A 15650-nucleotide genomic window follows, 5' to 3' on the forward strand; every position below is an offset into this window, starting at 1 on the left:
TTTTAATTCCTTCTTGCATTTCCATGAAGTGGCTTGAAAATATGTTTCTATGTTCCAGATTCAGGTCTGAAATATCTTTTTAATGATCTTCATATTAATCTGACAAATCGGTTTTTGGAATAGGAAAAGTATGATGACAGGTGTTAAGGCAGTTACATTTTGACTGTTCCTGATGATTAAAAAAAAATCTATTTCCAACAGTTTGTCGACAATTTACTTCGAGTGAGTATTAATGGATGTCATTTCTTCTTATAGACCTGGCACAAGATTCTAAGCTTTTCCAAGTCGTGGTGTCAAATGATTCCTTGATGTCTAACCAGGTTTTAACACCTACGGGAACTCAAGACTTTCCAAGGGATTCGAGTGACAAAGTGACCCACCATCACACAGAGCATTCATTGTCTGCTGCTTGTGACACAGAAGCAGCCTCCCTTGTGCCTTTGCATTCCCAATCATACAGGAAAGATCACAGGCCGAGGGGAGTGCCAAGGACTTCAAGTTCAGCAATTGCTTTTCCGGACACATCACTTAGTGATTTTGCCCTTTTTCAACAAAGGAGAGGCTTAGATACAGTCTGTGAATTGGAAAGTTCAAAACCTATTTCGGGATCCAAGGAATCTTTGACTGAAAACTCTTGTTATGCTGGTGTTTTTCAGCTAGATGACTTACTCAAGGGTGGTACTTCCCAGCCATCCTCCAAATCAGGATACAGTAAGCCTTTAAAAACTGACAATAGTGTTGATAGCCTCCAGAGCCTTAGTACCAGGAGTAGTGGATCAACAGAGAGCTACTGCAGTGGCACAGATCGAGATACGAACAGCACCGTTAGCAGTTACAAGAGTGAGCAAACAAGCTCAACCCATGTGGAGAGCATTCTTTCAGAGCAAGCAGAAACATCAGCAGATGAGAACAGCTCGGAGAAAAAAGATTACGAGAAAAGTGATGCTCGCAGCGGCTATAGTAGTGAACCAGAAGGTGAGAGTATTGTGGAAAGTAGTGAAAGGACTAATGGTAAAAGGAAAAAATTGCATCCGGAAAATAAGGAGGGAAGTTCCAGGCAAGATCCTTGCCAGGCTTCCAATCAGTTGCAGATTTCTGACCCAGTGCAGACTGGAGAAAGACTTGGCAGTTCTGGTTCTGGTGATGCTAACAAAAATCCTCATGCAAATGAATTGACTGTTGATATCTTGAAGCAGCAAGGTGAATTACTTCCTGAGGCAGTGGCGGAACAGGCTGTAGAAGAGGTTGTCGAAAAATCTCACCCATCAATGGATAAACAAACACTAAAGGATGAAGCAGCAAAGCAGAAGGATGGGGATGTAAGACCCAAATCTAATTTTATCCACAGAGCTGCCTCTACACACAAGTCAAACCGAAGAAGGTCAGGAAAAAAACGAGCAAGTAGTTTTGACTCTAGCCGGCATAGAGAGTATGTGTCATTTCGTGGTGTAGCTGGTATTAAAACCGGCAGTAATGGTTTTTGCCCAGACGAAGATTCAAGTGACCAGAGCGACTTGAGCAGAACCTCCAGCATGCATTCGGCACATCGTTTCAGTTCAGACAGTTCATCCAGCACCACTTCCCATTCATGTCACTCTCCTGAAGGACGGTACCATGTCTCAAAAGCAAAGTACTTGTCTCAAGAAAGAGGCACTGACTTTGAAGCTATGTTAAAGGTCCCTTCTGGTTCAGAAACTAGTGCGAATGCTAGGAGAAGATCAACTCACAGGACTCTCAGTGCAGCCAGTGCCAAAACTCATGCACGAGTACTCAGCTTAGACAGTGGCACAGCAGCCTGTTTAAGTGACCCTAACAGATTAGGGACACCAGATAAAGTGAGGCCTTTAACTACATCTAAGTCAGACTTGGAAGCCAAGGAGGGAGAGGTGTTGGATGAATTATCTCTTATAGGCAGAGCATCACAACTCGAATCTGTAACTCGCTCACGTAATAGCTTACCCAATCAAGTAACCTTTCCTGAAGCTGAAGAACAAGGAGCGGCTAGTACAGGTGAGTTGTTAAGCAGATGACTTGATTGATCATTAGATACTCTCCCATATATTACTAATACACGATTCTTTGACATAAATTTATCAGTTTGGATCTGCTTCTAGCTTTGTTTTGTGGGGTGCTTGTTAACTAATTCAATTATTTTGAAGTACTGGAGAATTACGTGGAATGGTTTCAGGTGTGTTTGTAAATGTACTGTTATACTTATTTGTTGTTGATTCTATCTCTATATTGCATAGGTGTGGATCTAATAATAATTAGCAGTAGAGTAGCTGGAATATATTTATAGCAACCAGTTATGGAAAGAAGATTAATAAGTAGAAGTGATTATCTGGTGTTGTACATTAAATTGATTTTTAAAAGATCTTACATTTAGAAGCACAGATTACTGTAACATCAACAATGTTCTTCAAGAAGAAGCAATGCAAAAGAAAACGCAGTCATTGTTTCACAGAATAACTGCAGATTTAATAATGAATAAATAAACAATGCAATTCAGTGCCATAATATATTAAAAGCAACATATATTTGGATAAGTACATGGATAAGAGGTGTTTAGGGGGATAGAGACCAAACACAGGCAAATGACACTAGCTTAGGAGTGGCAACATGGTTAACGTGGACAGGTTGGCTAAAGAGCTTGTTTCTGTGCTTATTACTTTGACTCTATAGCTACAAACACTGTGCAAAGGGCACTCTGTGCAAAATGACAGTTGCAGTGTATCAATTTTAATCGAGCTGAAGTACTGATGATTTGACAGACACACTGCACGTTTACCCAGATATATTGAATTTTACACTGTTCAAGTGTGTTTATCAAGTTTATTCAAATTTCCTTTTTGCTTAGAATAAGTAGTAACTGCTAACTAAATGGAGTGAATTTCATGAAGAACTGAGAAGTTGGTCCCAATTACTTGGCAGATATTTGTATTCGAGCATGGTAGAACAATTGGCTATTAGCTGATTGCTGTTTTGTTAGAGTTTGTTGTCAGAAAATTGGCTCTCATTTTTTGTACATTATAACATTATTTTCAAAAATATTTAATTTGCTAAAGTGCTTTGGCACAATTACAGGATACAGAAGACATCAAATAAACCTAATTCCTTTTTAAATAAGTCAGTTAACTGGATAATATTTTTGATATATGATTAACAGAATTTGACTTAATTTCTTTATGTGTGATCCTTTATTTCTGAAAGGAAGTGAAAATAACTTGAGCGTGTCTTCATTTTAGCTTGGCATATTTCTTTACAGCCAAGTAATTTAAACTGACCTCCTTACAGAGCTCAGCCATAACTTAATCGAGAAATAATTAGTAAGTCCAATAGCCATAATGATTCTAAATTATACAGGGCCTGTGGTTTCATTCCAAAAATTAGGTTTGCTTTTTCAAAACTCAAGTGCAGCTTGTGTCCATTTCTCTTATTCTATATATTTTGATAGTTTGATTCTAGTACAAATGGTTTTTCTGTTTGATCCCTTAAAATGATTGCAGTGTAGTTCCCAAAGGCTACTAATATCCTAATCAAAGAAAGACAATTTATGTCCAGTTTTGATTTGATTCTCCACACTTTGATTAGCAAATGTCTCATGTGAAACATTGGTATTGTGCTTAGTGGAAATGTAAGGACGATGAAATGGGATCTATCTGAGTTACTTTGGCTTTTCCAAATAATCTTTTAAAATCCTGTCTAAGCTGACTGCATTTTTCATTTAAAAGTGCTCTTTGAAGACCAATTTTTAAAAAAATTGTGTTAGTCACCACAGATTTCACAAGGTACATGATAGTCACTGGTAGGTAGGCTTTGCCAAATGCCAAACTGACCTACCTGTTAATAGTTATGTAAAGTTACCTTTGGACTGTTTGTAGTTTCTCTTTTATTCATCCTATCAATACATTGATTAAAAAAAATTCCCCTTTTCTGGAGATGTAGTAGTATGCCTCTCAGGCCTTGCTTTGCCTCACTGAATACCTACTGGTTTTTGTTTCTTGCAACTATCTGGTAAATGTTAATGAGAGGGACTGGGAGAAGCAAGACTGGTGTTGCGAGCCAAACCCAGCTTGATATTACTAGTCTTCTTAAGTTTGATTGTGCATATTTACTTTTTTGGAATGTTACTCTCATTCCCATCCCCAGATCTTAATAGCCTTGTCTGTGAATATAGTTTGCTCTTTTTCTGCTTTGTTAAAATGAAACTTTATTAAAGTAGGCAGTAATGTGAAGACCAGATGTTAAACTTGTATGTCAATATAAAAGAAAAATAAGATAGACACTGAAGCTTTATATATAAAATGATAATGTTTGTTGTATGACACATGTGTCATTATCATACAGAAAAGTCAAGTCTTGGTATTTCATGCCTTGTGTGTTATGCTTGAAAAGTATATACTTTCACCATTTCCAACTCAGAAAGAAGTGTACTTCTGTTGCTGAATGTTTTAAATACTTAACATGATTTAACAACTTTGCAAAGCTACCATCAAAATGTTGAGCACACTCAAATTGAAGGAGGAATGAAAATGAAAACTTGATTTTTTTTAGTTATGCTTTGCATTTATAAAATGCTTGTACCATCATAGAATGTTTCAAGACTTCACAGTAGTGTTATCAGACAAAAATTACTTACTGACCCTTGCATATTGTAGAGAAATTGCTTTTTACTTTTGTGATTTTGAGCAGTGCATTAAATGAAGCGGAAGAAAGAATGTGGTTTTGCTGTTTTCCTAAATGTTTTATTGAACAGACGTCTTCTGAATTGTTTATAGCAGAATTAAAAACTTGTTTTGCAAGAGCATTTTACATTTGAGTTTTCCATTTGCCAGAAACTAGAGGAATTCTTACTTCATTGTTCTCATGTTGATTTAGTAATAGTTATACTAACTTTGCAATTCTCTACATACTGTTTTATAGAAGTAATTATTAATAATTTTCATTACATAGAAAGTTTACAGTTTTGTATATATGTATGTTTGCACCTATTTATTATCTGTTGCAGATCAACCTTTTAAGTAGTCTATTATAAAAACACTAATTAATTGAGTTAGATTATTAAAATAGATAAAGGTGAAAAATTCAACAGATAATGGAAATCCAAAGCAACACAGACAAAATACCGTAGGAACTCAGCAGGTCAGGTAGCATCTATGGAAATGAATAAACAGTCAACGTTTTGTGCCGAGACCCTTCTTCAGGACTGGAAAGGAGGGGAAGACACCAGAATAAAAAGGTGAGGGAGGGAGGAGGCAGATGATAGCTAGAAGTTCATAGGTTAAGCCAAGTGGGTAGGACAGTTAATGGGCTGGAGATCAAAGGATAGGAGAGGGGAGTGGATCATAGGAAAAAGAGAAGGAGGAGGGGACCTAGAGAAAAGTGATAGGTAGATGAGAAGAGGTCAGGGGATCAGAGTGGGGAATAGAAGAAGAAAGGAGGGGGAGGGAATTTCTTTTTACCGAAATCCATATTCATGCCTTCAGGTTAGAGGCTACCCAGATGGAATATAAGGTGCTGTTCCTCCACCCTGAGGGTGGCTTCATTGTGGCACAAGAAGAGTCTATGGACTGACATATCAGAAAAGCAATAGGTATCAGAATTAAAATGTTTGGCTATTGGGAAGTTCCACTTTTGCCACATGGAACAAAATGCTCAACCAAGCAGTCCCCCAATTTGCAACAGGTCTCACAATTGTAGAGGAGGCCACATCAGAAGCACTGGACTCAGTAAATGATCCTGGCAGATTCACAGGGATGTGCTGGGAGAGATCAATGGACAAGGGAATCATGGAGGGAGAGATCATGCAGCAGAAAACAGACATGGGGGGGTGGGGGAAGGTAAAGATATAAAAATGTTGCTAAAATATGGCACAAGTTTAATGGCATGAAATTGGATTGTATGAAATATCATACAAGGGCTTAATAGTTATTATTTGATCATTTCTAATTTAACCATTGGTTTCAATAATCAAATCTTTTTTAAATAATTGCAAAAATTCATCAGTTTATTTGTATTTGTTGCTTCCAGTTGACCTTGGGGTGATGCCACAAATTTGACTTTCTGTCTTCAGCATTTACAGTAAAATTATGGGCTTCACATTTAAAGTGTTCTTATTCTAGAGCCAATCCTCATTGAAATTCAATATTAAACAAATGAATTTAATGAGAATGCTCATGGTAGCCTTAATTAAAATTGGGCAATCCATTTTCACCCTATGAATATAATTTTAAATAGAGGAAATGAGCTTGAGCATTTCACAATTCCTCTTCACCCTTGCCCTTTAGTGCTGTCATTTAAAGGTGCTAAACATTTCAAACACCATGGTGAACATGCTCTCGTGAATTGTATCCCTTTTTCATATGCTTGATCTTGAATGCAAATGAAAATTGGTGAAAGACTGAATGCATTTTATAACCTTCCACATCCAAATGCAAAACCTTGCAATCAAGCATTTTCTGATAAAAGACAAAAAAGATGTTTTGATAACTGTTGTAGCAATGAAATTACTTATTTGTACATACGTTGAATGTTCTTAGGTAGTGTGCTGTTTGTGTACAAAAGTTATAACTTAAGTTATTTAAAATTACACCCATGATGTTTTTTTTTTGTTTCTGGTGATTGAATTTGTTAGCCTTACTGAAAAACACTAATGACGAGTGTATAGGAATTTATCTTTTTTCACATCTTGGATATGAATTGCCATATGAAAATGAAACTTTATAATCCCTGTACCCAAACTAATTAGATGTACAGGAAGGTTACATGATTGGCAACAAATATTAGAAATAAAATTGATGTTGGGAGTAGTTAATTGTTCCCTGCCTTTTTTTTACTGCATGGCTACAGTTACTTCCTGTGATATGTACCAGCAAATGATTAAGCTTTGTTTTCTCTCAGGCATCAATGTTAACAAGTGCTCCTGTAAGCAGACTGTGCATTCAATTGAAGTTTTAAAGATTTATTAAATTGCTGGAATGAGTAAAGTAGGGGGCAAAGCAATGGCATTGAAGTGCTGGTTATTTGTTCTCTATTAGAATGACAGAACTGATCTGAAAGGGTTGATAATATTACCTCTTTATCTTGACCTTTCACATAAAGGCTTTATGACTCAGGCTATCTGGTCATTTATATCATTGCTGTTTGAGAGATTTGTTTTCAGGCTTGCTTCTTCCACTGCAAAAACATTTCATTGGTAATGAAGAGCTTTATAACAACGCAATACTGCATAAATGCCTTTCTTCCATTAATACAACAGTTTTTATTTTCTTAATAAAAGCTCCAGACAATATTTAGACTTCAAAAAAGAACCTATTCTTTGGAATGTACTCATGTTTCTTTGTTGGCTGGCATAATTTCCTGTTAATTGATGAGCAAAATGCTCCAAAAGAAACTAAGGAAACAAGCTTCTTATGGGAATGTCATCTAAATCTTTTTGAAAGTCAGTGTTGGTGAATCCAATTAAAAAGGCTACATATAATTACATGCACAGCTTGTCTTTCAAATGATCTACATGATTCTATATGAAATGTACTGCCTTTTAACTATATTAGCACCTTGGACCGCCTGTTATGTTTCTAAGGATTCACACTCAGTGCAATTGACCAAAATCAGCATGTCTGCTCCCTTAATGCAAAGCATTTTCTTTGAGGAATATCCTGTGATCATGGAGTATTATGCTTTCATGCTGTTTTCCAGAAACAAGATAAGCATTCAACAGAAATTCAAAAGAAATCTTTATCTGCACGGTCTCATGACTAGCCCATTGCATTATGGACAGTACATGCAAGTTTAAAAGGCACTTATCATTAAACGTGTCACAAAATGAGGCTTTGTTGTTTCACGTAACCAGGTTGAATGTCAAAGTATTTTCAGTTTTATTCAGACTTCACAAATGAACTTCAGGCACTTGGTCCATCACAATTCAATAAGATCATGACTCATCTGACTGTAACCTTAACTCCATGTTCCTGCTAACTTTCAATGACTTCTTAAACGTTGCTTATCTAGAATCTACCTACCTCTGTCTTAAAATATCAAAGTGTTTTAAAGTTATGGAGTCAGTGAGTACTACAGCACTGAAACAGCCCCTTCAGCCCATCTGATTTATGCCAAACTCTAATTCTGCCTAGTCCCATTGACCTGCACATGGACTATACCCCTCCATTCATGTACCTATCCAAATTTACCCACATCCACCACTTCCAATGGCAGTTTGTTCCACATTCTCAGAACTTTCTAAGTGAAGAAGGTCTGACTCATGTTCCCCTTAAACATTTCACCTTTCACCCATAACCCTTGACCTCTAGTTCTAGTCTCACCTAACCGCAGAGGAAAAGGCTGCTTGTATTTACCCTATATATAATTTTGTACACCTCTCTCATCGTACCTCATTCTCCTACGCTCTAGAATAAAGTCTTAATCTATTCAATTTTGCCCTATAACTCTACTCCTGGAAACATCTTTGTGAATTTTCTCTGCACACTTTGAGTCTTATTGATATCCTCACTGTAGGAAGGTGACCAGAATGGGATATGATACTCCAAGTTATGCCTCACCAGTGTCTTGTACAACTTCAACATAACAACCCAACTCCTGTACTTAATGCTTTGATTTATGAAGGCCAACATGCCAATGTTCTCTTTTTGATCCTACCTACCTATGATGCCACTTGCAAGGAACTATGGATTTGTATTCCCAGATCCTTCTACAGCACTCTTCAATGCCTTACCCTGGTTTGTCCTCCCAAAGTGCAAAGCTTTCCACTTGTCTGCATTAAATTCCATTTGCCATTTTTAAGCCCATTTTTCCAGCTGGTCCAGATCCTTATTGCAAGCTTTGGTAGCCTCTTACTATGCCCCCACCTTCTCCACTACTCCACTACCTTTTTCTTGGGCTTGCCTTGTTCCAAAGATTAGCATCACTCTGAGAAATAATATTGTACTCTTCTCTGGTCTTAAGTAGGTAGCCCCATGTATTTAAATAGTGATCCTTAGATCTAAATACTCTCACAAAGTACATTGACATGTTCAAAATAGCTTAGTGCTGTTAGGAAAGGTTTAAACTGTGTTAACAGAGGAATGGGGCTCACAGTTAATATTTGGGCGGGGTGGTACAATCACCTAGAGGCAAATTAGTTGGTAAACCCAGTAGGCAGAACAAGTGGATAAATGGTAGATCCACAGTTAAATTGCATATATATTTAATGCAAGGAGTTTAATGAGAAAGCTAGGTGGACTCAAGGCTGTAATTTACAAGGGGAAGTAAAATATTGTTGCTATCACTAAGAATTGGTTGAAGAAGGATTGAAGACTGACAACTCAGTACCCCACAGTATGAAATATTAAAGGTGAGTCAAGAAGACATTATATTAGTTTAGTATTGAGAGAAGATATCCTAAACAAAAAACAACTCTTCAAATGTGGCTGCATGGGCAGAGATTAGGAACAAAATGAGAGGTGCCAGTATGCTGAGGTGTGCTTCAGATCTCTTGTCAGTCAACAGAAGGTTAGAAAACAAATATGTGGGCCACTATCAGAGAGATGCAATAACAGTAGTGTTACAGTATAAAGGAATTCTAATTTTCTGAATACTAACTGGGGTTTCATTGCTGTAAAAGGCTCAGAGTGGGTAGAATTTTTGAGATTTGTTCAAGAGAGCTTTTGATAGTATGTAGATAGACCAATGAGAGGAGGGGCACTCTTAGTCCTGAAGGAACACTGATGAATGGTAGATGGAGTTCAATCCATGTAAATGTGAGGTGATCCATTTTTGGAGTACTAATGAGGTTAGGACATATAAAGGGGATCCAGGAGGGGGGATTCAATAGGATGTTGTCTCAGATGCAGTGATTCATTATGTGGATAGGCTGGTTCTGTTCTTGCTGAAGTGGAAGAGGTGAAGAGGGGACAGAATAAAACTATGTAAAACTATTAAGAGTAGACAGCAGGAAACATTTTCCCCCCATATCTAAGGTAGATAAAATTGGAGAACATAGAGTTAGGGCAAGGGATTCAGAGGGGATATGAAGGTGACAATTTTTGGCCAGAGACTGATGAGTTCCTGGAATGTATAAGGGTGTAATTGAAATGGGGATGCTGACATAACTTATGAAGTCTAAGTGAGGGTGTAAAAGGATATGGGCCAAGTGCTAGAGATGGGACTAGTATGGGTGGTTGCTCACTAATTGGTATGGATGTGGTGGGCTAAATAGCCTGTGTGTCACTGACTTCATGACTTCAATGAAGACATTTCTCACTGTTCTAAACTCTAGTGAATATAAATTATCCAACCTTTGCTTGTGGAAAATCTGTCCGTTCCAGCTATGTCTAGTAACCTGTTATGAATGGCCTCCTATAATCTTCCAAAGCAATTGCATAATCTTTTCTAAGAAAGGACTTGAAGACTGCACACAATATTCCCAAATTGGTCTCAGCATTCTCTAAAATATTTAAGCTCACAAACTTTGAATTTAATTCCTCCACCAATAAGCAATACCATCTGTTAGCCTTCCAATTTGTACTTGCACACTGGCTTTTATGAATCATCCAGTATGACACCCAGATCTCTCTGCATCTCGGCTCTGTAATCTCTCACTACTTAGATAATGTTTTTCTGTTTTTCCCCTCACATTATACAATAGTTCTCTGCTTCCTTAAGTAGGCTACAAAGGTGCATTGATTATATTTGGTTACAGATTGAAGTTTGCATCTAATTTAATGAAGCTTGACAATTGATAGTGCAACAATAAAATTGAATTCAGAAAGTGCTCCATGGGCAAATCTTGCCAAGGGTTTACAGAGATGTAGCTATGTTTATGATGTGAACCCTTCTTATTTTCTCTTTCCAGTGGTATAAATAAAATTACTGCAATATGAACACATTTACTTGATTCCTTAAATCTTTTTTTAGTCCTAAAGTTTCAATGCAATGTGCTGTTGCTTACTGAAGGCAATAGCGTGGTCCATGAGTCAGTGGAATAATTCCCAAAAATCATTATTCCAGTCTGGTGTTCCATATCTTACCTTCTTTGTGAATGAATGAACGAACGAACGAATGAACACACACACACACACACACACACACACACACACACACACACACACACACACACACACACACACACACACACACACACACACACACACACACACACACACACACACACACACACACACACACACACACACACTCTCTCTCTCTCTCTCTCTCTCTCTCTTGTGGTAATTTAGTATTGTGTTTATTGCTTGCTAAGTACTAAACCATTAAATGGCAAGATTTTTAACTTTCCAAAAACTGATTTTAGCTTCTGTGTGATGACTCAAATTTCATTCACCCCATGAGCTCCCTTTCTTTGTAAAATTGAAAGACTCTGAGTCCTCTGGTGATCTTATGAGCAGAGATTCATAATATAGTTATATCCTGGACTGGGATATGCCTCTTTCACTAATTTGTACAAGTTGAAGATGAACATCAGCTGTTTGTTTCCCTCCAAAGATACTGCCTGACATGCTGATTTCCTTGTGCAGTTTGTTTTTTTGTTCCATATTCCATCATTTGAAGTCTCTGGTGTCTCTGATTTGTACAAGCTTAGCTTTTTGCTATTGTATCTTACGTCCCCTTTATAAAACTTAGGATCTCATGTCCTTTGAATATTTGGAGGAATAAAATTGAGCCATGTCACTTGAAATGAATGAACATTCATAACCTAATTAAAAACAATAAATATAATCAAATCCATAAAGTATGAACTTTTAACTAGAAATTAATGTCAGATGTATATTTCTTACCTGAGTACTTTGTAGATGTTCGTTTCCTGTTTCAGGAATGCTGTTATTTCTCCAGCAAGCTTTAATCTGGTGCAATTCTTTGAACAATAACCCAGTGTAGCTGGTAGAAGATTGGAGCAAGTTTGCACTCTGCAGCTGCCCTCTAGAGGGAAGTTGCATAATTGCTGGCAATGAGTGGCCAGCATATTTGGTATTTCCTGCATTGGAGTAGGCTGTCTAAACTTAGTGGCATTTACGTGGGAAAAATACCACCAGTTTTATATGGAAATGCTGGTGGCAAATTTTGATCTCATACTCAGAAAGTTCATAAATACATTAGTATGTTTGTACGTTGCTCCATAATGTACTCAAATAATTCAATAAACCCTGTAAAAATGTAATCTATGAAGACCATACTTGCAACGTTTAATTGAGTAATGACTTTTTTCAGCATTGTGCCTCTAAAAGCTAAGTGAAAAATGAGACTACAGGTAGTCCCTGAGTTATGAACGTCCGAATTATGAACAACTCGTACTTAACGAACCGAGGAAGGAGAACGCCGTCCACCATTTTAAGTTGGATCGTGACGCTGTCCACCATTTTAAGTCAGATCGCGACGCCGTCCACCATTTAAGTCGGATCGCGATGCCTTCCGCCGCTTTAAGTTGTTGAAATTGACACTGTGTTGAGTGTGTAACTTTGTATTTGGCTTAAATTTTTCTTAGCAAGATTTACCATGACCCCCCCCCCCTTTCCGGTCAGCTGGTGGCGCAGTGAGATCAGCGCCGGGCTTGAGAACAGAGGTTCCCGAGTTGGATCCAGTGACAGACCGCTCCCGAGTGCGCCACCAGCTGAGCTTGCAACTCGACCTCATAAAAAAAACACTGCCACCTCCAGTTTAAATTCCCACATGGAATATTGTGGAGGATCAAATACCCAAACCCCGCACAGCCCCCACTTGTCCCATTTAACCTGACTCAGTGTGGTGGACTTTAGGACCCGGGTAGTTCAATGCGGTGGTCCTTAGGACTCGCGGACCTCGGGAGCCTGTGGAGCTGAAGACCCACCACCCGGCGGGAAATGATCACGACTGAAAATAAAGCGGAAATAATAAAGCATTTAGAAAGAGGTGAAATGTCATCGGTCATTGGAAAAGCATTAGGCTACAGTCAGTCAACAATCGGAACAGTTTTAAAGGATAAAGTGAGAATCATGGAGCTTGTGAAAGGCCCTGCCCGGATGAAAGCTACAATTATTACTAAGCAACGCAGTGGTTTAATTATTGGAATACATACATTTCTTAAGTGTTTTATATGCATAGAAAGGTAAAATATATACTATATACTAAGACAAACATTTGACTAACTGACACTAAATAATACCAGATGTACTTGTTCCGACTTACGTTTAAATCTGACTTAAAGGCAGACTCAGGAACGGAACTTGTTCGTAACCCAGGGACTGCCTGTATAATCACAAGTTTATGTAATACAAAAATATAATCAAGACTCATCATTGTCTTTTAATTTATCTTTTTCAAATATTTTTATTTGAATACACAACTGATGTTAGATGGCTCCTTTTGCATATTGGAAGTTGAAATCATTGACATGAATGTGGAATTGAGGTTATAACCAGATTAGCCATAATCATATTAAATGGTGGAGCAGATGTGAGGGGTCAAATGGCAACCTTCTGCAAATAATTGTGTTTGCATGTATGTACTCATAGGAAGATTCAGGACCGTTCAGCTTATTCTGTTTCATTTTATAACTACAAAAATTAATCAAAAGAAAAATGTAGAACCAGGGATATGGATCTACCTACTTTTACTTTATTGAGGCTTATACATATGATATGTTGGCTAATGATGTTGCTATTCTTCTAGTTTTACATGTAATCCATAATGAATTATATGGAGAATTTCTTACTATTGTGTGATAATGTCTTTCCTGACAAGGGGTGTGGGGGGGTCAAACTGCTTGGTAGGTAAGACTTGTGGCTGTGAAACGATCTCCGGTTCTGGGGCCTCCTCTATAATCCTTGTAAGAGTTGACTCTGGGTGGGACTGCAGGAAGTGGTTCTGACAGCTCTGGCCATCTCTCTGCTCGGACAATTGATTCTGCTCTCCTCAGCTGATAAATCTGTCATCGCTAGATGATATCAAATGCAATCTCCGCTATGTAGGAGAGTGATCCTGTTCTGTTCTTAATCTTTCCATATACCCGCTTTTGATCACATCTGTAGTCCCTCGGCAGGATTGCTTGTCTGGGAGTGAAACATTGAACCTCAGTTTGTCTCAGCTGTTTCTCCAGCATACTCCTTTTGTTTCCATTGATACAGTGATTTCAAATTCTCTTTTAAACGTAAGTTGTCCTTAAGTTAGGAGTTAATTTTGAATGCTTTCTTGTAAGTTTCCACAACCTAAACAGTCCGTCAGTGCATCATTAAGCCCATCACTGAACTGACAATGCTCAGACAATTTCTTCAATTCAGCCATTAACCTAAAATATTCTGCAATGGACAATAGCTTTGGTTCTAAATCTTCCTGCACTACTTTCATGATATAAGCAAAGTTCATTTCGGCTGGTTTGGTTGAAGCAGTTAAACTTATGAGAAAATTGTATGTGTTACCACCTATTACACTTAGTAACACTGGCATTTGTTTTGCATTGGCTATTTCATTTGCTTCAAAATACTGTTCAATTTGTTCAGTATACATCACATAGTTATCTGTTGTGCATTTGATCCATCTAGCTTTTTGATGTAGCCAGCCATTTCTGCTTTTATTTATTTCTTATTATTGCCCAGTACTCACTGTTTATGAACCCGTGAATTTCATCTGTTGTCTGCCTTTTTATTTAACTCGACTGTCTCTGACCCCTTCCAAAGAAAGGTGTGCTGCATTTTAAAATTTTGAACGTCTTCCCTTTAGCAGAAAAAAATGTGCTTCACTTCAGCAGGTAGGTAGTTGTCTCATGTTCATTTTAAAGCTACTTCACTGCCGCTGTAACATTTCGTAACTCTAAAAATTAATTGAAAGAAAAACATGAGAACTGGGGTACATACTTTTACTTTAGTGAGTGGTGCAGATGTTATGTGGTAGTGTAATGACATATACTATTCACATACTTTTACATATAACCCATAATAAAGATATAAACAACAAAGAATGCTTAATCAAGCAGTATATTTGTAATATTGCACAAATATTACTGAAACATTAAATACACAATAGCTGTATACATAACATAAAGTACACTGCAGATGCTGTGGTCAAATCAACACGTACAAACAAGGTGGAGGAACTCAGCAGGTCAGGCAACATCCGTTGAAACGAGCAATCCTGATGAAGGGTTTCGGCCTGAAACGTTGATTGCTCGTTTCAATGGATGCTGCCCGACCTGCTGAGTTCCTCCAGCGGTATACGTAACCTTCAAGTATGATCAGCTGTGCTTTTTTTCTGCATTTATTTTCCAAATTACTTTGCTGAATTGCAACTGTCTTAAAAGCAGGCTCAGGTCAGTTTAAAATGCAGATATCTGAAACTAGAACTTATTTTGGCTTAAACCTGAAGACTTGTAGTTTTAACAGAGGTTATAGTCAACTTTTTTGTGGGATGACTATTTAGCTATTATAACAAGACTTCCCACCATCATTATTAATGTTCATTCTGTCCTTAGTTTAAATGGATCAGGTGTACAAATCACCCTGGAACTCAGCAGCTGTTGGAAAGCTGAATTCATAAGACCCATGCCTTATTCGTTAGGAGGAGCAGAAGTTCTTTTCTCCGGCATCTGGAAGATTCATATTTGACATTTGCCCTTTGTTATTTTATCTTCTGAGCATCTCCTTAGCAACACCACCCTTTCACAAAGATGT

General features: G+C 37.7%; 1 protein-coding gene across 6 annotated transcripts in view; it reads left to right on the forward strand.

The window, feature by feature from the left end:
- pcnx1 (pecanex 1) overlaps positions 1-15650 on the forward strand; it is a 243376-nt gene that overhangs the window by 96109 nt on the left and 131617 nt on the right. For all 6 annotated transcript variants that reach the window (XM_073040246.1, XM_073040248.1, XM_073040251.1 and 3 more), the window contains one exon: positions 256-2010. In XM_073040246.1, coding sequence (XP_072896347.1) covers positions 256-2010 — 1755 coding nt within the window. The remainder of the gene's footprint in view (positions 1-255; positions 2011-15650) is intronic.

Source organism: Hemitrygon akajei, chromosome 3 (genome assembly GCF_048418815.1).
Source record: "Hemitrygon akajei chromosome 3, sHemAka1.3, whole genome shotgun sequence".
Classification (NCBI taxonomy): Eukaryota; Metazoa; Chordata; class Chondrichthyes; order Myliobatiformes; family Dasyatidae; genus Hemitrygon; species Hemitrygon akajei.